Below are 25,163 nucleotides of genomic sequence, written 5' to 3'. Positions count from 1 at the left end.
GTGTCCAAACTGACAGAAAAACAGCGGCAGCCGGCGGGTGAACAAAACTCGAGACCAATAGCTGGGGCCTACAACGTTCAGCGTAAAACAACAACATGCATTTGTCTTTTGCGCTTTAAGTTTACAGATCCGTACTATACGGATCTTGGCTACGAATGCAAAGTAGATCCCGTTGCTCATCTCATGATCAATACTGCGGGTGTGAATATCTAATCAAGACGAAAGGCTTCTTGCACAATAATATATTTACTTAGATACCACAGCGAAAAGCGATATACATCAGTTCGCGATCGATGAAAGAATACAAATTCATTTCTACGCTTCGTTCGAGCTCGCAAAGGCGTCGTTGTGATTATGGGTCTATGTATTGTGCAGTTCAACGATGCCTTTGGGTGAGGAAAAGCCCACAATACATAGCCGAAGATATGGGAACATACAAGGCATGAAGCATATACGCGGAGATTGAGCAGTTGCAACATAGTAGTGCATGCAACATGGATTACCCACTACGACGTGAAACAGTACAGTCGGTGGCGGCGGGGAGGTGGGTGGTGAAGAATGCGATGCCCGCGCTCGGTATCGGCCGCCCGCTCCCGCCGGTGCCGCGCGCACGAATGACCCGTGCCCGGGTCATGCAGACTTGACGAGCGGGCGGTATGACGCAATCACATAGGCGGCGCTAGCTCTCACCGCGAAGAAAAATCATTATCAGTTGGCTTATAATGATACATTTCTACGCTTCGTTCGAGCTCGCAAAGGCGTCGTTGTGATTATGGGTCTATGTATTGTGCAGTTCAACGATGCTTTTGGGTGAGGAAAAGCCCACTACCCCCACGAACCCGAGAACGATGCGTAGGCAGGGAAAACGTAATAAGATAATTCTAGGCAGATTCAAGCAAATAACGCATACGCATACAAGCCAAACAAAAACATTGCTACGCACCTGGCCAGCACAAACAGCGACATAACGCAGAAGACAGGCGGAAGAACGCGCCAGACACCGCTCGCATCAACACCTTGTCTGCACACAGCGATGCGAAACGAATTAGCTATACTGCGAATGATTGCAAGATTACATCTGCCGCTCACACGAAGGCCCTGACGAGTTACATTAGTGTACAGACGACGAATAATGAGATGCAAGCGGGGGAGATGTGCAGCGTAGGGAACATTCATGTTGCGAATGCCTGCCGGCGTAACTGGCACCAATTTCGGACCAGCGCACGGCTGAACGGTGTAGCGAAAAATCGGCCGGCGTAACTGGCACCAATCTCGGACCAGCGCACGGCTGAAACGGTGTATCGAAAAATTGGCCGGCGTAACTGGCACCAATCTTGGACCAGCGCACGGTTCAGCAAATGCAGCGAAAAGGTCGGCCGGCGTAACTGGCACCAATTTTGGACCAGCGCACGGCTCAGCAATGCAACGAGAGGTCGGCCGGCGTAACTGGCACTAAGCTTGGACTAGCGCACGGCTGAGCAGTGCAACGAAAAATCAGCCGGCGAAACTAGCACCAATCTCAGACCAGCGCACAGCAGAGCCACGAGAATCATTTACATTGCTCCGCTAACGAAATTTGGCCCCACGACAGGCGCATAGCAGAGCAGAGACCAAAACGCGCCATAGAACAAGGGAACGGGCGGAATAGTACCAGTGCGTCGTGACCTGGACCCTATGGCACTGCAGGTGCCTGAGGAGTAGCTCGTAAAACAGAGACGTGACGTCGGACATATCGATGCATAGCCTGAGAGGACCAGCGTCCCGCCTGACTGAGTTGCACCTCAGTCATGCCGATAATAGCGCCATGCGACGCCCCACCAATGCGTAGGCAATGGCCAGACAGATGGGCCCTAGACAGACCGGCTATTTGGCTTGTCTGCCGGAGGGCACGATTGAGCTGATTTCCAGTGATTGGACGGCGCCCATCACCGACGAACAGAGCCTCATGCTGGTGCCCGGCCCCGCGCAGCAGCAAATAGGAGCGGACAGCAGCCACAGGACATTCCGGGAGGTCTGACCGCTCCTCCAACTGGAACGTGACCGGCGTCTGTGAGGTCTTGGACGAGGGAATGGTAATGAAAAGATGCCTGTGCTGCAACCGCACTCCACCCATCCGTAGGAAATGTTCCTGTCGGCCACAACGAACCACTTCGCCGGGTCGGAGAAGGGCAAAGAACGCCAGCGTGAAAATGGCATGGAACGCGGAACGTTCTAAAGGAGACATGGCGGCCTGCCGAAGAGCGTTACACAGCTGTCCCAGTTCTGGCAAGGTGATTGCAGTACGCATATCCCGGCTCGGCCGCAGGCGACGAGCACCTGTCAACATCTGTCTGATGCGAAAATTCGTTGAGGGGTCGGCTAAACCATGGACTTTGTGGCCATATGAAATAGCAGACACGACACTAGATAGAGTGGCAGCTGCAGATCCAGCATCGTATCGAGACGCGATGAAACAGGCCAGTTCATCGACACTGACTGGAAACAGGCTGTCCGAGGCCGACCGCCGAAGAAAATTCCGCAGCTCCGCCCAGATGGCGTGATAGGCCCGGGCCGTTGCAGGAGCCAGCGCCGCTGACAGGAGCGCTGCTATGGTTGACGGGGGACGTGGTCGGCCCAGTCCCAAGGCGTGGGCTGCTGATCCGCGAGAGGCCTGAGGCGTCTGAACACCTGAAGCAAGCCACGCGAAAGGGCGTCAGCTGCGAGATTAAGGGAACCAGGGGTGTGAATAGCGCGGACAAGAATGTTGTGCAAACATGTAGTGACAAAAAGTCTCCTCAGCCAGTGCATCAGTTCTGGTGAACGGGACGATTGAGAGGTGATGCACTCTACCACCGCTGCATTGTCGCAGCGAACGAGCACACAACGATTGCTGAGTCGTGTGCACCACACGGAGACGGCAATGACGACGGCAATCAGTTCTTTAACACAGATGTCAGCACTACTAAGCTGGTCAGGCCATTGGCCTGATAGCCACGCATTTCCACAGATGGCCCCAATACCCGTGCTTCCTGACGCATCAGTTTCGAGGCTGATTCCAGGCTCTCGATCCCAGCGCCTTGATTCCAGGAGAGATCGACCATGGAAGGACGTCAGCATGATCTGCCATGCCTGGAGATCCAGCCGGGCCGCCTTGGTGAGCGTCACACGGTGGTGTGGACGGAGCGCGCCTCGACAGAGATCGTACATTCGGCGAAGGAACACACGTCCAAGAGGTACAGCCATGCAGGCAAAGTTAAGAAGACCAAGGCAGGATTGAACCTCCCGTAGGGGAGCCTTTTTGCGCGTCAATAGCGAACTCACTCCTGCGATCGCACGCTGGAGCTTTTCAGGAGGCAAGCGCAGTTCTTGAGCGTCCACATCCAATTCTATGCCCAGGAATGTGAGGGCACGGCATGGCTCAACTGTTTTGTCAGCGCGCAGTGGAACATGGAGCTCTGTGCACATGCGTCGAAACGCATTCAGAGACGACAAGCATTCCTCATGACTTCCGTCAATAAATAGAAAATCATCTAGCACAGAAACCATCCGTCCGACAGAAAATTTGTTCTGAGCCATCCATATCAGGGAGTCGCTGAACGTCTGAAAAATTTTTGAGCTGCTCGAACATCCCATGGGCAGAGCCAGGTCAACATACGCGGAGCCGCGCCAGTGAAAACCCAGCATAGGGCAGTCCGCTGGGCGAATTGGAATGATGCGAAATGCACTGGCGATATCTGTCTTGGCCAAGTAAGGAAAATGCATGGTGGAAATCAACTTAACAGCATCGTCCACTGAGCCATAGTGAACTGATGTGAATTCTCTGGGGATGAAGTCATTGACAGATCCACCGGTTGGGAAGGAAAGGTGATGGATGACGCGATAAGTCCCCGGCGTCTTTTTCGGGATGAGCCCGATCGGGGAAAACTTTTTAATCCATGAACAGTGTGGGTGAAAAGGACCGGCAATGCGACCCGCACGCCTCTCGGAATCGATGTATGCGTCGATTACTTCGGGCGCGAGATCGCATGAAGGTAGATTGGGCTGCATGCCACCCGAGGGCAGCCCCAAACAGCCGATTGAGAAGCCTCTTTCGAACCCGTCCACCAAATAGGATGCAAGAATTTCATCATAGCCAAGAAGGAGCTCACGAAGCACGGTAGGTGGCACGCTGACAGCGGGCACAATGCCAGTGGGTAGTCCGCTATTTCCTAGTAGCGGGGAGGGCGGCGTGCGGGGTGACCGGCCGCTGACTGCGCATGGCGTTGCGCCGAGGGCAGCGGAGGGCGCTGTGGTTTCCGCGACAGAACCGACAGGAGTGGATGTAGCGGCAGCGGCCGCGCGTACATCCACCGGGGCGATTGAATGAGAGGCAGATGGGTTGAAAATTCCGCGCCCCCGAAGGCCCCGGGACCTGCCCCTTTGAGACGCTGGCGATGCCGCGGCCGATAGCGTTCAGCCAAATTGGCGAGTTTGCATCGGATTCGCCCCACTTGTACGCGTGTGGGAAGAGCTCGCGAGCGCGGCGAAACTGCTCGTCATATTCCCTCCAAGCGAACCCCATGCCGGGAGCTGAGAGGGAGCTGACTTGGCGCATGTGAGTGATGAGCCCGAGGGCATCCTCCGGATGGGCTTGCAGGTAAATACCTGCGTACCGAAGAAAAGCAACTGACCATGTTCCGAACGTCTGAATGACGCGTGTGGAACGTGCTGGCTGCAGACGACCATCAACGAGGTTGAAGGTGCCTTCAGGCGCTTGAGAGCGAGGATCAGAAGTGTCGAGCAATGAGCCAAGATCGACAAAACGGTGGCCTACAATGTTGTGCCTGGTAGTGGCTGTTACGTGAAAACTGATGTCTGAGGACACGCATGCCGCGGAGCCTGGGGAGTTACCTGGTTGTTCGTTTCTTTCAGAGCCCATTTGCGGCGGGAACACTGCGGTCGCCGGCTGCCTGAGGTCTAGCGGTGCCCCCGGCGACGTATGTTGAGACGTCGATGGGACGGAGACGGCCGCTGGCACAGCGGCTGCCACAGCAGCCTGAACCATCTCACCGATCATCTCGCTCAGCTGCTCCCTGCTGAACGTGACGGTGTCGGCAGGGGCAGCTGGTGCAGCTGGTGCACCGGACGAGTGTGGCTGGACACTCGTGGCCGTCATCATAGAGGTCCCGGCGTCCGCTGGCGCTGGGACAGGAGAACGTTGGGGCGTAGCCGCGACTGAGCTGCCTCTAGGCGCTGAGCGGCCCCTGGCGGCGCTCCTCGTGACGCATGAGCCCGTTGCTCACCCCTCGCTGAGGTCTGTGCGCCCGGGTCCGGTGACTGATGTTGCCCCATGCTCGAGTGAGGTCAGTAGGTCAATGCCCCGGGGGCCCAGAGGGCAGGTCGGCCGGCCTGGCGTCCGGGCCGCGCCGGCCAGGCACCAGATGCCGACAGTGCCCTGGGGCACGGGCAGCCGATGCGGCTATCGACCACGGCACAGGCGGGGACGGGAACCAATAGTCACATGCAGCTCAAGACCCAGTGTAAGTTCATTTGAACTAGCGCCGCAAGTGGTGATACCGACAAAATCTGAAAAAGCTGCATCTGCACACACATGCTTCTCGACCGGAGAATAACGGGGGCCGAGCAATGTGTGCACACAGTACAGAGAGTTCAATTAGTAGGGTCGTATATGACGCGAAAAATCAAGCGGCCCTCAGAGCCGAGACCAGTGAAACGAATGCTCATGCAAATAGTTAATATGCGCAAAGAATAAATATGCGATGTCAAAAACTGATCGGCAACACGCTCACAGTTTAGTTTTCGTCAGGGCGAACTCAAAGCCGGCTCACCTCTGCAGTGCCAAACTGCCTGTGCTGCTGACGAACTGCGAATGCGATGCCCGCGCTCGGTATCGGTCGCCCGCTCCCGCCGGTGCCGCGCGCACGAATGACCCGTGCCCGGGTCATGCAGACTTGACGAGCGGGCGGTATGACGCAATCACATAGGCGGCGCTAGCTCTCACCGCGAAGAAAAATCATTATCAGTTGGCTTATAATGATACATTTCTCGCTTACACTGCCACACACAAAATCATCACAAATGCAACATACTGGAATCAGATACGCGCAACCCACCAGCACATACCAGCGAACAGACCCGCCCGAAGAGCGGACCATCCATTGGCCGGTACCGCGCGCCTCATAACCCCACGGAGGCTGAATTTCGGACTGTGGTGCCACGCCTTGTCTAAGAAAAAAGGAGAGGATGAGAGGAGGGGGAAGTACAGACACAGCCGTGGCTAGCCAGTAGTGGAAGCGTCCATGACATCTGTCCTGTCCCCTTCTCTCTATGGGGAGCTAAGACCCGGTCCAGACACACTAGTTAACAGTGCTGTGAATGGATGACGCCTGTCCCTGCCCTACTCGACCTATTCCCATCTATGGAAAGTAAAGGGCGGCTCACACTCAGCCGCGACTAGACGTGAATGAATGACGACTATACATCATCTCTGCAGAGAAAAGGGACGGCCAGACACACCCATAACCAACTGAATGGACAGGATGACGCCTGTTCTATCCCTTCCTCCCCTCTCCTCCCGTACACAGGCGCTCCCATTCCAGCAATACAGCCTCCGATACGGTTTACCAAGATAGCGTGTTGGACACAGACTCCACAATGGCATAAACAATGCGATAGTTACACACATAATGTATAGGCAATAAGCATACACAAGAAATAATATATCATGATAGTGACCACTTTCTCACGCTAGCCCGATGAGTAGACTGGTCTTTTACCACCAGCTGCTGCTATATCTCACCTACCCTTTGATATCACGAAGTAGCGTTGTGACCCCTGCGTATGTGTGAGAGGGGAAGAGTAGGTCACTAGCGCTCCGGAAAGTCGTTGAGTAGAGGTTCGTCCAGTACCCTGAAAGAGCAGAGCAAAGGGGAGGATATTGTCAACGATACGGTCTGGCCGCTATCCGGATTTTTTTTTTCTTCAGATCCTGGCCACTGACAATTAATTAGTCTCTGTAGTCTTCTGAAATACCTGATGTCTTTATAGTCCCTCTGTCTACCAACCAGATAAGATAGTCATCCCAACCAATGAACCTATGCAATATTTCCATTTGTCTCCTGTCAATAACTAGCATGATTTTAATATGAAAACCTGATAAGGGGGTAGTCCCTTCACCCATCATTCCCTAACATAATGAGGTAGTCCCTGTAGTCCCCCCACTAACCTGATAAGGTAGTCGCCGCAGTAGAGACACTCGGCGGCCACCAGCTCGTCCAGTTCTTCCCTGACGGTGACCCGTGGGCTGACCTGGGTCACTCCGCCGGCCGCTGCCGACCCCAGGTCGTCCTCTGGTAGCGTGGTCAGCTTGTGCTGCCGGGTCAGGTCAGGGATCAGAGGCCAGGAAACAGTTCAGGGGTAAGGGACTAATGACATCCCAGTAATCGCAGGTCAGAGGCTAAGCCATTGGCAAGCCAAAGCATTTATACCTGCAGCCTGCCTTACCAGACGTGGGGTGAGCACCACTCTTAGAATAAGCACAAACGCGCCATGAAATAAGCTATATAACCTAGCGTAACGAGGACTAACTGGACGTGACCTGACGTTACTGGGAAGCGGGACGTGATCTCACGTACCGTGGCATGTAACCTGACGTGACCGAACCGGACTCAACTCACCATGATCAGCTAACGAGACCTAACCCATCTGAGCCACCGCGTCCTCCCTCACCTCGAGTTCAGCGACCCTGTCGCGCTGCTCCTGACTGAGTAATGGGGTCACCTCGTCCGCCAGACAGTCCTGATGGAACTTGTGGCCGCAGGGAAACACGTACAGAGGCCGGGTGAGGAGCTGATGGCGGCAGATCTGACATGTGTCTGACGCCTGGGGAAGGGGGAAGGGGTGTCAGAATGTGACACTTATGACACGACTGACACATATGACACACGTACAGGCCGAGGAGTTGGTGCCGACAGATCTGACACGTATCAGACGCCTGGGGATGTGGGAAGGTGTGTCAGAATGTGACACATATGACACATATTATGACACATAACTCATCCTGACATACATGACACATGATGACACACGTTCAGAGGACTAAGGACGAGGGAGAGGGATCAAAATGTGACACATGACACATTTGCTACGCATGACACACGTATATACAGAGGCTGGGTGGTGAGCTGGTAACGGCACACCGGACGTATCTGACGCCTGGGGACGGGGAAGCGGTGAGTCAGTGACAGTCATGACTGACACCACATCTGACACGCTTGTCCCGTGTCCTGAAACACAGGGAGGATGGAGAAAATATTTGGCACACATTCAGTAGCTGCAGCTCAGTGCAAGGCTTGATCAGCCTGGTACACTGCTGGTGATACATCGGACGAAAAAAAAAATGTCAAACATATTTTACCAACCTAATCTCATCCCACTTCTCAACTCAAAGCGAAGATCGTATAATGTATTGTTGTCCGAGCTTTCCACACACAACAGTGAGCACTGATAAGGGCTAAAACTGTTATCTTCGGTTCTGCTCCAGACAGCATCGCAGCTCCAACGCCCCCCCCCCTCTTTCCCTCCTCTCCACACACTTGCTGTTCACGGTGGCTCTCCCTGCTAGTGCCCCAGGCCCGACTTGCCAGGCTTGGTGTTCGACACCCCTAGCTAATCTATGAGATTGGGTCGCATAAATTAGAGCGCAGCGCACGACTAAGGACGGAGTAAGGACCCCCGACCAGTCAGTTTCCCGAACAAGGCCCGGGCTGCAGGGTGACCTGCCTGTGAGCTAGGCTTTGTGATCGGTAAAATAAAGACCTCCCTGCTGAGAAATATTCGCCGAGTTGGTCTAGCTTGACAGGTCATTCGTCAACACCCTCACCGCTTTCGATGATTTCATGGAGCCAGGACGTTCGATGGCGTTTCCCCTCGGACTTGACATACACCCATCAGGCTAACGCACCGTCATATCATAAGCCCGTGGGATTCTTCCTAAATCCTTTATACCGACTAAAACCTACCTATTACATCGTATCTCTTATATCGCGCATCTCTACAATATGCATCTCATATCTGCAGTATCTCTTATATCCCGTATCTGCTGCACTGTCCGTACTGTAGCATATGCACCTGTATCTACATACATACACATGCTCCGCCGTCACCTACCTGTACGGTGACGTATCCCTCCCGGAAGTGTTCAATTTCCGTTCTCAGCAGTTCGGTGGCCCGCGCCGCCTCCTCCATGTCAGTTCGTAGCTCTCCGATGTGTTCGTTGTAAGACTGGTGGCAACACGTCACCCAGACGTCAGTGGAGGGGTGGGTGGCACGTCGGTGGAAGGTAGTCATAGTACATCATTACATGTGATGTAAGGGGGTAGTAAGCTGAAGTGTTAAGCGTCAGGAGCTGTAACTGACGTGGCGGTTCTGTGATGACTGATGAGTGATGACGGTAGTAATACGTGACGAAACATGACATACCCATACGCCAGTTAATCACGACTCTCATTTATGTGCACAACAAGCATTTCAAGACATAGAATGTCACAATCAGGAAACAACATATTTATCAAATTATCTTGCTTGGAAGAAGACGATCCATCACTTACGGTAAGGAAGCAGTACTTAATCAGCCAGTCACAATATTGTCAACAAACCACAATGTTTACCAATAACAAACTTACTGAAGCCTCGGCATCCACCCTGCCCAGGTGGTACTACGCAGAGCAGCTCGTGCTTCCTCTCCCCTCCCCCCCCCTCCCCACCCCCGACTGCCGACATATCCCACCTGCAGAGAGTCACAGATGGCCTCCTTGAAGTCGTCGATGGTGACGAAGTCGGGGAAGAAGGGCAGCACGTCCTCGATCCTGAGCAGCCGACACTCGGCCAGAAACTGCATCGTCCGCTGCACGTCCTGGTCACACTGGATCGTGTGCTTGGCTGACGGAGGAGTGGGACACAACAGGCGTTAGAGAACTATGTCACTGTGGTATACAGAGGAATAGGGTTGCCGAGATAAGTTATAAGACGCGTATCGGTGGCTGATTTGCTCGAGCTAGTCGAGATCTATTTCGTAAGAATCTGATGTTCTTGCTGTGTGGTATCTACGGACGGATCTACGGAATGACGGATCCTATGGCGACTAGGAGCTGCTCAACTAAGGTTAGCTGATTTCGGAGAAGCAAAATCACGGGAACAGAAACAAGCTAAATGCAATAGAGCAAAAGTCAGCTATGTATAAGAGAGAATGTACAAAGTACAAAAGGGCATTTACGCGAGTCCCCAAAATTTTATCAGATAAAAAGGACTGACAATTATCCATTTTTGAACACACAAATGTCAGTGCGCAAAAAAAAAACATACAATCATGCAGACACACGCACGTCCAGCCACTGTCACACCCCACATTAACGGCATGCGACACCGTCTACAACTCACCAATCAGCAACCAGAGCCTCTTTTTCAGCGTGTCGTCATCCTCGGGTAGGTTAGCCACCTGAGAATTACAGAAAAGAATATTGAAAACGGTAACGTAGCTACCGTCTTTTCCCGTAACACATAAGACGTTATACATCATTAGTTCCCAGTTACCCAACAACAGACACATACAATTTACAAAAAAAAAAAATGCAGAAAAATTCATAATTCCGACAAATTACGCGACACTTTAGAGAGCTGAATAAATGTAGGAATCCCATTCATTTATAGCTTATCCTGTGAAACTTCTAGATTTTATTGTATCGATATTTACTTATTCAGTTTCCTTGCTCACCAGTCCTAAATCAAGCATCCCCAAGAGCAAACAACAACACTCTCAACCCCAGCGGCCATCCCCGTACCCCTTCCCCTCGCCAGTCACCTGTTTGGCCAGCGCCACGTCATGCTTCAGGGCCAGCTCCACCGCCTCCTGGTACCGTCCAACCACGGTCAGAACGTGTACGGCCGCCCGCGGCTGGCGCACGAAGCACTGGCGCAGCACGTGGCCCGGAGTGTAGTGCACGCAGTGGCGGTCGGACCCTGCGGCACAACAATCACACACAAGACGGTCAGAGCCTGGGAGGAGAGAACGAACCAGATAAGAGTGTATTTAATACTGGCGCAGCACGTGGCCAGGAGTGTTAGTGGACGCAGTGGCGGTCGGAGCCTGCAGGGAGATGATAAAACACAGAGTGTAACAAACACAATATGACAGTCAGACCACAGTCTACCGCAACTGCATATGTCTTTACTTTTCACTTGCAACACGTCTTTTTATAAGACGAGCGTAGTTTCAGAACCATGAGCCGCTGGCAGAGCACGTCCGTATTAAAAAACGGCCATCGAAAGCCCGTCCTGCCACAAACCCTGTCCGATAGGCCAGGTTTACACCGTCTCGTCACCAAATCCCCTCCAGCGGTTACGTGCCATGTCCTGTAGGTCATGTTTATCCCGTCCTTTCACGTTCCCTGTCCGTGTATGCAGGCCAGCTGTTAGTTCTATTCCGTCCCGTCACGTACCCTGTCCGTGAAGGTAGGCCAGCTGTTAGTTCTATCCCGTCCCGTCACATACCTTGTCCGTGCAGGTAGGCCATCAGTTTGTCAGGCCTGTACCGCGTGTACAGAGTGACCAAGTAGTTATGAGCCACGTTGTCAGTACTCTCCAGAGTGTTGACGCAAAACTCCAGGTAGCGCAGAATCTGCTGACCCTGTTATCATAGGGAAAGAGAAGATTTAAACTAACCAGACATACTCAACTTGTTGAGTTGTCAGCCTCGCTCAACTTTGCCTCAAATAATTGTTTCAAGGACGCGACACGCGACATAGTATCATTAATCAAAAAAATCTGAAATCGGTCTTAAAAAGACTATACAAAAGGAAGTACTCCAGTGAATGACAATCAACATCAACAAATAACGTACGGTAATATAGCAAAATGAAACAAATCAAGCTATTCAGCATCATCCATCAGACCCTTGGCTTCGACTACAGGTCACTCCTATCACATCAAACATGTTTTTAACGAGCACTAACTCATCAACTCCCTTAACTTTCATGAGTTTAGGGAGTGCCCCTGAATGCCTTTTGCCTGAGTGCCTCTGAATGGGAGTGCCTTGCCCCGTGAATTCGTACCTGTTCCTCGGACGTATCGGCCAGTATGAGTCGCGGCATGAGCAGCGCCGGTTTGAGTTTCCGTCCCTGAGCGACCACCAGGTCTATGGTAAGAGTGGGTTCGGCTCGGACCAGCTGAGGGACCAGCTCACAGAGCAGCTGCGGATCCGGGTGGCGGCGCAGCGTCTCCAGCGCTAGAGAGGGGGGGGGGTACGGAACGGTTAGTACAGTTCTGTTCGGACCAGCTGCGGCTGAGGCACCAGCTCACAGAGCAGCTGCGGGTCCGGGTGGCGGCGCAGCGTCTCCAGCGCTAGGTGGGGACAGATGGGGGAAAACGTGACAGTTAGTCGAGCGGGTGATACACTGTTGGGTACACATGTGGTAACACTTAGTGTCAGAGTTAGTGAGAGCTCTGGTGCTACATACATTTGCCATCCAACAGTAGCATCGCATGCGTAACATTTTGAACTTTAACATTTTGCAAATGTTTTATCTAGAAATTGTGGTTTATTTCCAAGAAATCACAGTGTGTTACATCAAAAAGAACATTATAGTGTTGTCTTTTAGGGAGAGAAAAAAAAGATGAATCACGCAGCAAATTACGACATTGGATGGCGGAAAGTTCGACAGCAGGCAGTGGACATTGGACAGCGGAAATAAACGTCATCTCACCTTTGGTGACGTGTCCGTTCTTGAGGTGATGTCTCACCACCGTCTCCCAGTCCCCGAGTAGCTCTGCCAGCTCTGTGACGGCCGCCCAGTCTCCGTGGCGCGACATCAGGTCGTACATGGTACTGCGCGCCTGACGCACGTGATCCTGGGGGGAGGGGGACGGGTCAGTCACACCGCCCAGTCGCCGTGGCGGGACATCAGGTCATACATGGTGCTGCGCGCCTGACGCACGTGATCCTGGGGGGGGGGGAGGGGGAGGCGATATGGTACGGTAAAGTTGGCACGGCCAACACAAGGGGGAAGGCTGACCATGAATCATGATGCATGGTGTACAGTCTGTCTTAAAAGTACCGCGCAAAGTGACGGTGGATCCATCATGCCTGACCGAGGAAGGGCCTATTAAATTTCAGTCACCGAAGCAATTCACATCCTCGTCCATTCCCTAGGTCAATTGGTTCGGTGACTTTCAAATTATAGCAGGCCCTACCTCAGTCAGGCTTGATGGATCCACCGTCACTTTGCGCGGTACTTTTAAGACAGACTGTACAGCAGCTGTACAGCTACGTAACACATACGCGTGTCGCGAATAAATTCACGCTGGGTTGCATGAAGAGACAAAAGTTACAAAGGGGAGGATCCTGTCGAAAATTTGCTGCTGTAAGGGCCGTAATTGATCAAAGAAAGCTAAGTACCACAATTATCCAAGATGACTGTGATGATTGACCAGAGGAAGACATATGTCATTATTTCAGAGCCAAGACCCTTCGGAAGACTAACCAGCGCGCGCTGCGACGTCAGGAACTGCATCATCTCCTTCCGCAGCTTCCTCCTGCTCTGCTCCTCCTCCTCCTCCAGCCTATCCAGCTGAGTGAGGAACAACTCCAGGCACCAGATGACCAGCAGGGCGGCGCGGACCCCGCCAGAGGCGGGCAGGGACGACAGGCGCTGGAACCAATCAGGGGGTGTCAGGCGACAGGGAGGACCAATCAGAGGGGAGTCAGAGGAAGGGAGGGCCAATAATAGGGATTTAAACAGAGGCAGGGTCAATCATGATAGGTATAATTAAACGACGAAATGACTAATCGTATGGCGTCAGTCAGCTGAGTGCTTCAATCACGACGCTGATTTCCGAACAAATACTTAAAATAAGCATTCAGTATCAAACTTCACAAAGCATTTGAATAATGTTTGATATGTCGAGACAAACCCATGAGATGGATGAATAACCCTTCGAATTCAGGACACACAAGCAGCGAGTCAAAATAGGCGAGCAGCCTCAAATATCCGTCAACCGATTCTGCCTGCCCCTAAGTACTTACCATCATAAGGAACTGTCGTAGTGGACCGTACTCCTCTTTGCCCATGAACTTGAGGGCCACTTCCTCCAGTCGGCACCGGGAGTCCGCGAACAGCTCAGCGCTGCGGGCGAACCTGGGGGAGAGACGGATGGTTACTACTGGGAGAGACGGACGGACACTGGGTGTCAGCGAACAGCTCAGCGCTGCGGGCGAGCCTGGGGGAGAATTGGGACAGATGGTTACTTGGGAGAGACGGATGGCCACTGAACTCTATAATGTGGAAGGCGCATCGGCCGCCAGATGGTGTCCAATGGTGCCGCCATGTTGCGCAGACCAGGAAGCGGCCGCCGCCTGTGTTGGGGAATAGGGAATTCGGGACCTCGATTTACGTTTGCGGTCGCTGCATCCGTTACGTTCAAGCTATGTGGACACGGAACCCGGCATCTTACGCAGAATTGAGTGGAGAACAAGATGAAATCCTAAAAAATCCTCAGATACAAGGAACTAATACGTTAAACCGTTATAAGTCAATGGGGAAATATGAAAATTGCTATTTTGGCGCCGAGAATGATCTGAAACTATCTCAAGCATAAAGAATCATGATTTCATGCACTCTTTGCAAGGTTCTATGCTTCATATTTGCATTGTTGCCCTTGTGTGACGTCATTTGTGACGTCACAAGGGTCACAATTTTTCTTCAATAACTCCCGATCAAATTGAGCTAGCGAGTCGGGAAAGCCACCAATAGACTCAGGAAGACCTGCCGAATCGAACGATATGCGACATGACCTCTTTCGACCAACTTCGTGACCTGGGGGTGCTGACCTGACCTTGACCTGAGGTCAACACCCTAAGTTGACCTGACCCGAACAAAAAGTATATCACTCGATGCGCCTAAGCTAGCTGAACACGATGATGCCAAAATCGCGGCTCTACAGCCATTTTTGGCGAAGTTATTTACCAAAAACCGAACCCGTGCCTTAGATCACTTGACCTGACCTCAGAGGTCACCGGTTGACCTGAAACCCTTACAGCGGGTTCCTACCAGTCACTGCATTATACTTTGCCGCATACGACCACTTTACCTAGTTTAATTAGCGGCGCATTAGCGAGGTGGGTTCAATCAACCCCCTCGGCCGGGGCAAATGTAGGTCCGGCGAGTGAATTTGAGGAATTCTGAAGATACGATCGTGTTCCCCACTCAATACTGCGTAAGATGCCGGGTTCCGTATCTACGTAACTTGATGGTAACGGATACGGCGGCCGCAAACGTAAATCGAGGTCCCGAATTCCCTATTCCTCAACACAGGCGGCAGCCGGTTCCTGGTCTGCGCAATAATTATGGCCGCCACCGTTAGACACTACGGCCAATAGGGTTGAAGCGGCAGTGCTCCCCTGTGCGGACGGCACTCTGGGTGTCCGCAAACTGAGGTCAGGACTGCGAAGAACCTAGGAGAGGGTCAGCTCAAGCTGTGATAGGGGCGGCGATGAATGGCTTTGCACGGACGGGTCGGCGGCGATGTGACGGGGAACAAAAGAATGGACCAAAGCCAAAATACGAGCATGTGTTGACTTTCCTTTTAGCCAGCCCAACCCACTGGCCACGAGTGTGACAAATGCATGCGTGTGTGCGCGCGCGTTTTTAGTTTCACTCACTCTCCCTTGTCGAAGCAGTCCTCCGCCTGGTGAGCTGTAATTCGGTCCACCACGGCCGGGTTGCTCTGACAGTGCTGGCGAGCCAGATCGTACTGTCCTTTAGATACGAACACCTGAAACAGACGGACATTACACGGGGTTATAAACGGGACGAGGCCCAAATACAGAGCTACAACAGTGCTGACGGGCCAGATCGTACTGTCCCTTAGAGACAAACACACAGCACAAATAAAACATTATCAGCTACCCCTGGAAAGACAACACACACACACAAATCTCAGAACAGCATAACACTAGGTAGTTAGTGAATAATCGTATTCATGGATCACATATAATGAGATATGCATTAATATGCAGTGAAAGAGATGGAGAGGTAGACGACCGCGAAAGAGTGCAAGAGAAAGAGCGCAAGCCGCAAGAGAAAGAGAACAAGAGTCAGTAACTTCACTTCCTCCCTCTTTCCCTCCTTCCCTCCATCCAGGAGGAAATGAAGCCTCTCATCATCGACCCTCCCTCGTCCCTCGCATGTGCTATTCACCAGTCCTCTCCTTACCTGCCAGACATCCCTGGTCTCATCCACCACCTTGTATTTGTAGACGGCCCTCTCGGCGGCGCTCCATAGGGTGCCGTGTATCGGGTCACGGCAGATGGTCAGCAGAGGACCGTGAGCCTGCAGAGAGGGGTCCAAAAATGTCAGTAAGGGTCGTGAGCCTTAGAGATGGATCAGAACAGATAAAAGGGGGCCATGAGATTGGAGCAGAAGGTCCCGACATCAGCTGTAGCTGTAGCTGTAGCGTCAGCTGTAGCGGTCAACATACCTGGCGCCGGCTCCTGAAGGGATCCAATAACAAGATACCTACGCATATTCTGTCTTTAATCTGCATTTACCATTATGAGTGCTAACCTTTGGTGATCAAAACATAAAATTGCGATATAATTCGACGCTCCGCGCTTGTCGTTTTCTAGTGCGCAGAGGGATCCTATCCCCAACGGAAATCGCCATCGCCTTCTCCCTTCTCCCATCGACTCGCCACTAACCTCACTGGCCAGGTCTTCAAACACGTGTCGCTGGTCGAGCACACACGTGGCGCGCACACGTGCCGGCTGCAGTAGCAGCACGTGGAACTCTGTGAGCGCCAGGGCACGTGGCGCGTGTCGCTGCTGTCCGCCCCCCGCTCCGGCTCCGCCTCCGGCTCCGGTGGCTCCGGCGGCTCCTGCTCCGTTTGTGTCGTGAGCCAGGAGGTGAGTGTCGGTTACTAGACCGTCTGTGCCATCCGTGTCCACCTGAGAGGCAGAATATGAGGGTCGGAGGTTAGACTTGGCCAGGTCGAGTCAGAGGTCAGTAGTCACTGATCATATACGAATGTGGTAGATAGATAGATAGATAGATAGATAGATAGATAGATAGATAGATAGATAGATAGATAGATAGATAGATAGATAGATAAGCTTTATTTCAGACTCTGGGTCCATACTCTTAAATACTGAGGATACGAAGGCAGTGGCCAATAGGCCATATTCAGAGCCTAGTAGTCATAGTGTGTTGTTGTTTACGGCCAGTCGAAGTCAACGAATTTATGGAAGTCATATTAGGTCACAAATCACAGGCCAATGTCCAACTCTGCGAGTGAAATGTTCGGATCTGAGAAATTAAAGACTGGCTGGGCCAGGGTACCGTTTATACGCAGCTTCACAAAGATGAACCCCTGTAGCTGTATATTACGAACTGCACTGGATCGAGTGTTTCGCAGTACTAAACACCCCCCTAGAGAGGTAGCTCAGGTTGGGATTTTCAATAGAAAATCACAATTCTAAAGAATAGTGATTGTTCTTAATTGAAAAGTCCCAACCTTCGGATACTCACCCGTCCGACCAGCACTCCAGGTTCAGTGAGCCAGGCGAACCGCTCCGGCGGCGCGCCGGGCCGCGGGTAGAAGAACGCCAGCCGAGAGAACGACAGAGAGCTGGGAATCTCCAGAAAACGCTCTGTGGGAAAAGGGGAAGAGAAGGGACAGAGTGAGTGAGACGAGACAGGGCTGAAACAACAAGGTAAGGTAGCAACGCTCGGCATATGGCAGAACTGGGTTAGGGCACATGCGACATGTAGCAATAAATAATAGCCTGTTCAGACAGTGAGCATTTGAGCTGACAGGCTGGGAGAATCGACCCAGTAGTCACGCTTTGCACAGTGTTTGGAATGGGAGATTTTACACAGTTCACGTCGTTCGTGAACCAACCTTCAGTCTAGCTACTCAGTACATTGCACCCAAAAAACCACAGGCAACACTGCACACAAGTGTACTCGTTTTTCGGAACTCATCTCTCCATAAGGTATTGAATATACCCGGCATACCCTAAACTCGTCACTCCGTACCCTGAACGGCGAAGAGCGGCGTCAGCAGCGGCCGCGCGTCGTGGGCCGGTACGGTACCGGTGTACTGGTACAGTCGTCCGGCAGTGGCCACCAGCGCCAGGTACCGGTCCGTGTCGGGTACCCGGTGGTACTCCAGACCGGTTACCGAGGCTGGAGGGCTGAGCTCCAACACCTGAAACACAGCAGAGCAGGGAACAGACAGTGAATGGACAGTTATAAGACAGCAGACAGAAGCAGCTAGACAGAACCAGCGCCAGGTACCGGTCCGTGTCGGGTACCCGGTGGTACTCCAAGCCGGTCACAGAGGCCGGAGGGCTGAGCTCCAGGACCTGAGACACAGCAGAGCAGGGAGCAGACAGTGAATGGACAGTTGTAAGACAGCAGACAGAAGCAGTTAGACAGAACCAGCGCCAGGTACCGGTCCGTGTCGGGTACTCGGTGGTACTCTAATCCGGTCACGGAGGCTGGTGGAGTTAGCTCCGGGACCTGTGAGTTAGAACAGACAACAGCGAGTCAGACACAACAGACAGCAGATAGCAGAGAGTCAGACAGATTGGCGGACTCAGCTCCAGCGCCTGAGACACAGCAGGGCAGGCAGGAGTCAGTGAACGACAGTCAGACAGAGCAGTCAGCCAGGTACCAGTCCGAGTCGGGTACCCGGTGGTACTCTAATCCGGTCACAGAGGCCGGAGGGCTGAGCTCCAGGACCTGAGAGGTACAGAGATAAACAGTCAGACAGTCAGACGCACAGACCGACGGACTCACTAGCTCCAGGACCTGACAGGTGAAGAGATAGAGTAGACAGTCAAAGGGAGGGGGGACACTTACATAAGTTACACAACACGTCTACGCTTTGGGCATACTTTGGGACATGGTAGGTAGAGATAAAAGGAATGGCCAGAGGGTCAGCTGGGGGGACTAAACTACAGAGCCCGAGACGTGCAGAGATAAGACGGAGCCAGGCACACGGCTGGCGGACACAGCTAAATACCCTTGACGTACCTATACGGGCATAAATGGCGGACAGTTTCACTCGCCCCAGAAGTGTCTTCTGACCCACACAACATGATTATATATGCATGACTGCATTTCAGACATAAGTTGCATAACTATTCCACACTCATCGTATATGAAATGACGACCACTTTCCTTAACCGCGCGCTTGATACCTGTTTATTGTAGACCTCCAGTCGCGAGAACCTCCTCTCGTCGGCGGTGAGCTCCAGTTCAGTGACGACTCCCTGAGAGTTCCCCGCCAGCAGCGGTCCAGTGGTGGCCGGGGTGGCCAGAGTGTGGCTCCATCCAACGGCCGTAATCAGCTGACCGCGCAGCTGACCCACCTGAGGTCACGAGGGTTACATAGAGGTCACAAAGAGGTCATCCGACGTCTGTGATCAGCTGACCGCGCGGCTGACCCGCCTGAGGTCACAGAGAGGTCACAGGGGTTACATAGAGGTTACACAGAGGTCATCCAACGGCTGTGATCAGCTGACCGCGCAGCTGACCCACCTGAGGTCATAGGGGTCATACAGAGGTCACAGGGGTCATACAGAGGTCACAGGGGTCACATAGAGGTCACACAGGGGTCATCCAACGGCTGTGATCAGCTGACCGCGCAGCTGACCCACCTGAGGTCACAGAGAGGTCAAAGGGGTTACTGAGCTGGAGTTGGGTGGTCAAGGTCGCATCTCCGGGAAAGGGCTAAACAGGATAGGAAATAATGAATATTACTGAGGTCAGGTATCCTCATTTCACACTGTCACACTCACTGTTTATCGCAGAGCCAATGTTTACATCATTCATTGGTATATTGTTCTGGCTCTTCCTGTATGACATTATCAGATATGCCTATTCTGGCCTTCCCTGTTCCTGATTCTGACCCAGACCACCCTGTCAGATTGCCTGCCTGGCTCTGACCACCCCGCACCGTCTGCTGTCTGTTATCCGTACTGTCTGACTCTGACCGCCCTGAGTCCTGACTGCTGTCTAATTACCTTAATCTGGTTCTGTCCGCGGCCTGATCACTGTTGTCTAATTACCTGTCTGGCTCTGACCGCCCTGTCTGTTGCCCAGTTATCTGTCTGTCTGTCTGTCCGTCTGTTGTCTAATTACCTGTCTGTCCGTACCTGTCTGGCTCTGACCGTCCTGTCTGTTGTCTGACAGTCCTATGTGCTGTCTGATTACCTGTCTGGCCCTGACCACCCTCTCTACTGTCTGACTGTCCTATGTGCAGCATGACCGTACCTGTCTGGCCCTGACCGCCCTGCCGGGTAGGTAGAGGAGCTGCGCGCCGGTCAGATCTCCGTCTGTCTGGTCCTGTCTGGCTCTGTCTGTTGTCTGTCCGTACCTGTCTGGCCCTGTCTGTTGTCTGACCGTACCTGTCTGGCCCTGACCGCCCTGCCGGCTAGGTAGAGGAGCTGCGCGCCGGTCAGATCTCCGTCTGTCTGGTCCTGTCTGGCTCTGTCTGTTGTCTGGTTACCTGTCTGGCCCTGACCGCCCTGCCGGGTAGGTAGAGGAGCTGCGCGCCGGTCAGATCTCCGTCTGTCTGGTCCTGTCTGGCTCTGTCTGTTGTCTGTCCGTACCTGTCTGGCTCTGTCTGTTGTCTGTCCGTACCTGTCTGGCTCTGTCTGTTGTCTGTCCGTACCTGTCTGGCTCTGTCTGTTGTCTGACCGTACCTGTCTGACTCTGTCTGTTGTCTGTCTGATTACCTGTCTGGCCCTGACTGTCCTATGTGCTCTCCATACCTGTCTGGCCCTGTCTGTTGTCTGACCGTACCTGTCTGGCCCTGACCGCCCTGCCGGGTAGGTAGAGGAGCTGCGCGCCGGTCAGATCTCCGTCTGTCTGGTCCTGTCTGGCTCTGTCTGTTGTCTGTCCGTACCTGTCTGGCTCTGTCTGTTGTCTGTCCGTACCTGTCTGGCTCTGTCTGTTGTCTGTCCGTACCTGTCTGGCTCTGTCTGTTGTCTGTCCGTACCTGTCTGGCCCTGTCTGTTGTCTGTCTGATTACCTGTCTGGCTCTGTCTGTTGTCTGTCCGTACCTGTCTGGCTCTGTCTGTTGTCTGTCCGTACCTGTCTGGCTCTGTCTGTTGTCTGTCCGTACCTGTCTGGCTCTGTCTGTTGTCTGTCCGTACCTGTCTGGCTCTGTCTGTTGTCTGTCCGTACCTGTCTGGCCCTGTCTGTTGTTTGTCCGTACCTGTCTGGCCCTGACCGCCCTGCCGGGTAGGTAGAGGAGCTGTGCGCCGGTCAGGTCTCCGTCGCGCGGCGCCGCCGCCACCAGTAGATGGTGGCCGGACGGGTCCAGGTACAGCTGCTGAACACGACAGCCGGCCGTCTCCTTGGATAGATCCACCTCTGAGGGAGGGGAGGAGCGAAGGTCATGTCAGGTCAGGTCAGGTCAGGTCAGAGGAGGGAGGGAGTCGAGGTAGGGTCAGCTGCTGAACACGACAGCCGGCAGTCTCCTTGGATAGATCCACCTCTGGGGGAGGGGGAGGGAAGGTCAGGTCAGCGGAGGCCCATACAGCAGCCGGCTGTCTCCTTGGATAGATCCACCTCTGAGGGAGGGGAGGGTACGTCAGGTCAGGTCAGGTCAGGTCAGGTCAATACGGCAGCTGGCGGTCTCCTTAGATAGGTCCACCTCTGAGGGAGCGGAGGTTAGGTCAGGTCAGGTCAGTTGCGTAGGTGGTGGTCGGACGGATCGAGGTACAACCCTCGTGCCGCATGGCTGGACCAAACCAAACCAAACACACACAATCCGCGGCCCAGTCACTCTCCCCTTATTCCAGCATCCGTCTCGTGCGGCTGGTCGTCCCACCATCACAGAGCCCCAAACTAACCCTCCCCCTCTCCCATCTCCTCCCTCTCTCCCTTACCATGCGGCTGATCGGGCTGTAGCTACTCCCTCCCTCTCTCTCCCCTCCTCCTCTCTCCATACCATGCGGCTGATCGGGTTGCATCAGGTCGATTCTCAGCAGAGTTTTGTTGGCCAGCGCCACCACCAGCTGATGGTTCGCCACCACCAGATGGGTGATGGGAGACGTCGGCTGGAAGTTCACCTTCTGCTTCGTGAAGATGGGCTGCACGACGCTGGCCGACGCCTGCGGACGACGGGTGTGGGGAGAAGGCAGTGAGGCGGCGCTGAGCTCATTGTTCAGAGGCCAGTTTTACCAACAGAAAAATAGCCGCCTGCCGGAATTTTTCATTAAGACCGCTTCACATACGGAGCGTAAACGGTAAAGTCCTATTCGCTTACGTGCCCATCGCGTTTACGCTCCGTATGTGAAGTGGTCTTTAGTAAAAAAAAAAAATCCGGCCGGCGGCTATTTTTCTGTTGGTAAAACTGACCTCAGATCAGCTCAGAAAGCTCAGGATGGGTGAGGCAAGCATTCCTTTTCTAGACATTTGGGTGAAAGCCATAATGAGCAATAAACAATTTCTTGATCATACTGGTCACAAATTGAAACTGTTTTACAGTCAACAGAGTAAACAGAATGACTGCTTTTATCCATCATTGAATGATACTAGTATGTTCGAAGAGACAGTCAGAAAAGGGTATCACGGATACCAGACCAGCGGTAGGGTTCATACTTCATATCCGTACAAAAGAAGGCAGTTCGGACGAGGCGCAATCGCTACTGATAAGATAAACAAGTGCGTTAGCTCATGCGTTATCACAGATGTCAACAAACTCGCCTGACAGCCAACTCGTGAAAGAAAACACTCCAGCAAATAGACAAGTAGGTCCAGAGGCATGCACTAAGCAGTCAATACCATGCTGGTAGCACATTAACAATGTTACTCTGCCGGGTAAATGAACTTTTAATCTCCAGTCAATGTTCGGATGTTATCTTGTGTTCAAAGTCCGTTCCGCGAGGTTCTGTACAACTTACCCCTGCTGGGACCGACCGGGGCCCGGCCGCCTGGCTCGACTGAGCATATTGCTCCAGCAAACTAGCCATGATTGGCTTAAAATCGCTGAGCTGTTCTGTCTACAGGTGACTCATCTGAAAATAAAACAGAAAGACACTGATAAAGAGGACTAAGGTGTAATACAAATTCCAGCTCCCTTATTTTTATTTTAAAAAATAGGTAGTTCAATGTACCTATTGAATGGACGCATTGGCAAAATCAAAGCAAATGCTAACCAGATATCGTAGCGTAACCACACATCGTAGCCTAACCAGATCTCGTAGCCTAACCAGACATCGTAGCGTAGCCAGACATCGTAGCGTAACTAGACATCGTAGCGTAACCAGACATCGTAGCATATCCAGATATAGCAGCATGGCAGGCCTCGAGTTCCCCTGTCCGCTCGGGACATTGCGGGTAGTCGCAGGAGTCCAGAGTCATCAAAAACCACCACGACGCCCTGCCAGCTCATAACGACCGAGATGCTACTTGTTCAGGAAAGGAAATAAACTAAACGCTCACCCAAACGGAATGTGAACCTAACTCAGACAGACGTGGGGTCATTAAACGCCGCTATGGGTGACTGGGTCTCACTGGGATCAACCTTTTGAATGGCGTTGGGCCTTAAAAGAGTCATATTGGGTCAGCTGGGGTCGAATCAGACCTGGCATAGGATCCCGAGTCTCAGCTGGGCAAGGTCAAGTGCCAAATAGACGTGGCTCTCACTGACACTAATGTAGGATCATCAAAGGCCACCATGTTGCACCTCAAAAGGTGCTAGGGAGGAAACGGCATGGAGGTGAGAATAGGATCATGATTGAACTAGGAGAAAAGAACAGCCACACTGACCCCCCCTCCCCCCTCACCCCTGCCCTTGTGGTGACGCCTCATGCCACTAGCTGCACGCCTGATCAGTCAGTGTGGATTTTCTGCAATATTGTGCATATCACAGGCAGGGGAGTGAGTATTTCAGAGCTGTGTGGTGTGGGTCCAGCCATGCCAATGTGCTGAACTAAGTCTCTGGCATCTGACCAGACCGCAGTCTCCAATCCATTGGGCACTATATGACAGTCACTGTTGGTTGCCAGGTTAAACAAATAATTTTATTTGTGACTTCCAGTGCTGCACCAGCAGCCAGCCAGTCACCCAGACTTCAAAGCACAAAAAGACAAAAAGACGTATTAAACGCATGGGTTTCGTTCTGTGCCTCAGTGCATCTCGCCCCTTCCGAGCTTCTGACAGAGCCTCTGTGGTTCTCCGACCACACGAAATTCAGGAAATCTATAGTGAAGTCCTGGGATGAAAAAGGCCTACGTTTTTTGGTTGACCTATTCAATAAAGAGACGGGAGCGTTGCGTGGTAGGAGCGAATTATGTGAGCTGTTTAACGTAAAAATGACATTTTTATGTCATGCCTCTCTTGTAAGAAACATCTCAGCGCTTTCGATAGCCGCTCAAGAGGTAAAAAACGTAGCACTCCCAATTATGCCTTTCAAATTAACTTTATTAGGGAAAACTCGTAAGATATCACACGAAGTATATAAAGTATTAATAGCCAAACTTAAAAGTAAACCGAGCAATATTCAAAGCTCAGTCAAACGTAAATGGATAAGAGATGTTCAAATACATGAAGAGACACTGGACGATGTCCGTCAATCAACACGCAGTACTTATTTACAATCATTTCATTATCGCTTTACATCTAGGATAATGGCAACAAATACTTTCCTACATCGGATAGGAATAGCTGAAAGCACACTTTGTTCCTTTTGTAATTTAAACGACGAAACACTAATTCATCTTGTATGGGAATGCGATGTGACGCAAAAATATGTAAAAGAGATCATCGACCATTTAAAGCACAAGTATGAGTTGTCGTTTAGATTTACAAATCAGTCATGGGTTTTTCCACGTGTATCTATGTTAGGATCCTTAGGCACGCTAATATCTACAATAGCGAAGTTAGTAATATTCAAAGCAAAATATAACTCAAGTATTCCACACCTTCAGCACTTTTTATCCTTAGTCAAAATTGAAGCATCAAATGAAGAGCGTTACGCGTTGAAATCAAACTCAATGCAGTCACATGTCCTTAAATGGGGCAGGCTTGCAAACATATCAAGAGAAATAGATAATTCACAACCCATTTCGAATCCTTGTTCCTTGACAACTGAGTCCATTGTTCTCCCGAGCCCTG

The 25,163-nt window shown here is 52.3% G+C and overlaps 1 protein-coding gene across 3 annotated transcripts; it reads right to left on the bottom strand.

Moving 5' to 3' along the window:
* Positions 1–346: 346 nt before the first annotated feature.
* LOC122376644 (vacuolar protein sorting-associated protein 18 homolog) lies at positions 347–25,163 on the bottom strand. Of its 3 annotated transcripts, none has more exons than XM_043356544.1 (22): positions 24,971–25,163; positions 22,949–23,062; positions 21,994–22,156; positions 21,256–21,413; positions 19,235–19,405; positions 18,066–18,237; positions 17,556–17,677; positions 16,730–16,975; positions 16,245–16,361; positions 15,692–15,804; positions 14,057–14,168; positions 13,515–13,682; positions 12,738–12,882; positions 12,087–12,259; positions 11,527–11,662; positions 10,838–10,995; positions 10,417–10,474; positions 9,767–9,918; positions 9,148–9,261; positions 7,708–7,860; positions 7,205–7,350; positions 347–6,888 (listed from the first exon to the last, which is right to left on the bottom strand). In XM_043356544.1, the coding sequence occupies exons 2-22, from the start codon at positions 23,015–23,017 to the stop codon at positions 6,846–6,848; spliced, it is 2,889 nt and encodes a 962-aa protein (XP_043212479.1). In that variant the 5' UTR covers positions 23,018–23,062; positions 24,971–25,163; the 3' UTR covers positions 347–6,845. The 3 variants fall into 3 exon arrangements, with proteins under 3 accessions (XP_043212479.1, XP_043212480.1, XP_043212481.1); XM_043356545.1 differs by having other exon boundaries at positions 25,111–25,159; XM_043356546.1 differs by having other exon boundaries at positions 25,138–25,156.

Source organism: Amphibalanus amphitrite, unplaced genomic scaffold (assembly GCF_019059575.1).
Source record: "Amphibalanus amphitrite isolate SeventyFive unplaced genomic scaffold, NRLGWU_Aamphi_draft 002221F_arrow, whole genome shotgun sequence".
Taxonomy (NCBI): Eukaryota; Metazoa; Arthropoda; class Thecostraca; order Balanomorpha; family Balanidae; genus Amphibalanus; species Amphibalanus amphitrite.
This window is presented reverse-complemented; position numbering and strand designations above follow the sequence as displayed.

Excerpts from the sequence above, each read along its gene's own strand:
- LOC122376644 (XM_043356544.1), bottom strand. The coding sequence starts at position 23,017 with ATGGCTAGTTTGCTGGAGCAATATGCTCAGTCGAGCCAGGCGGCCGGG. Across the intron at positions 16,362-16,729 it reads TTGAAGACCTGGCCAGTGAG|GCTCACGGTCCTCTGCTGAC; the intron begins GTTAGTGGCGAG and ends CCCTCTCTGCAG. Across the intron at positions 15,805-16,244 it reads AGACCAGGGATGTCTGGCAG|GTGTTCGTATCTAAAGGACA; the intron begins GTAAGGAGAGGA and ends CGTCTGTTTCAG.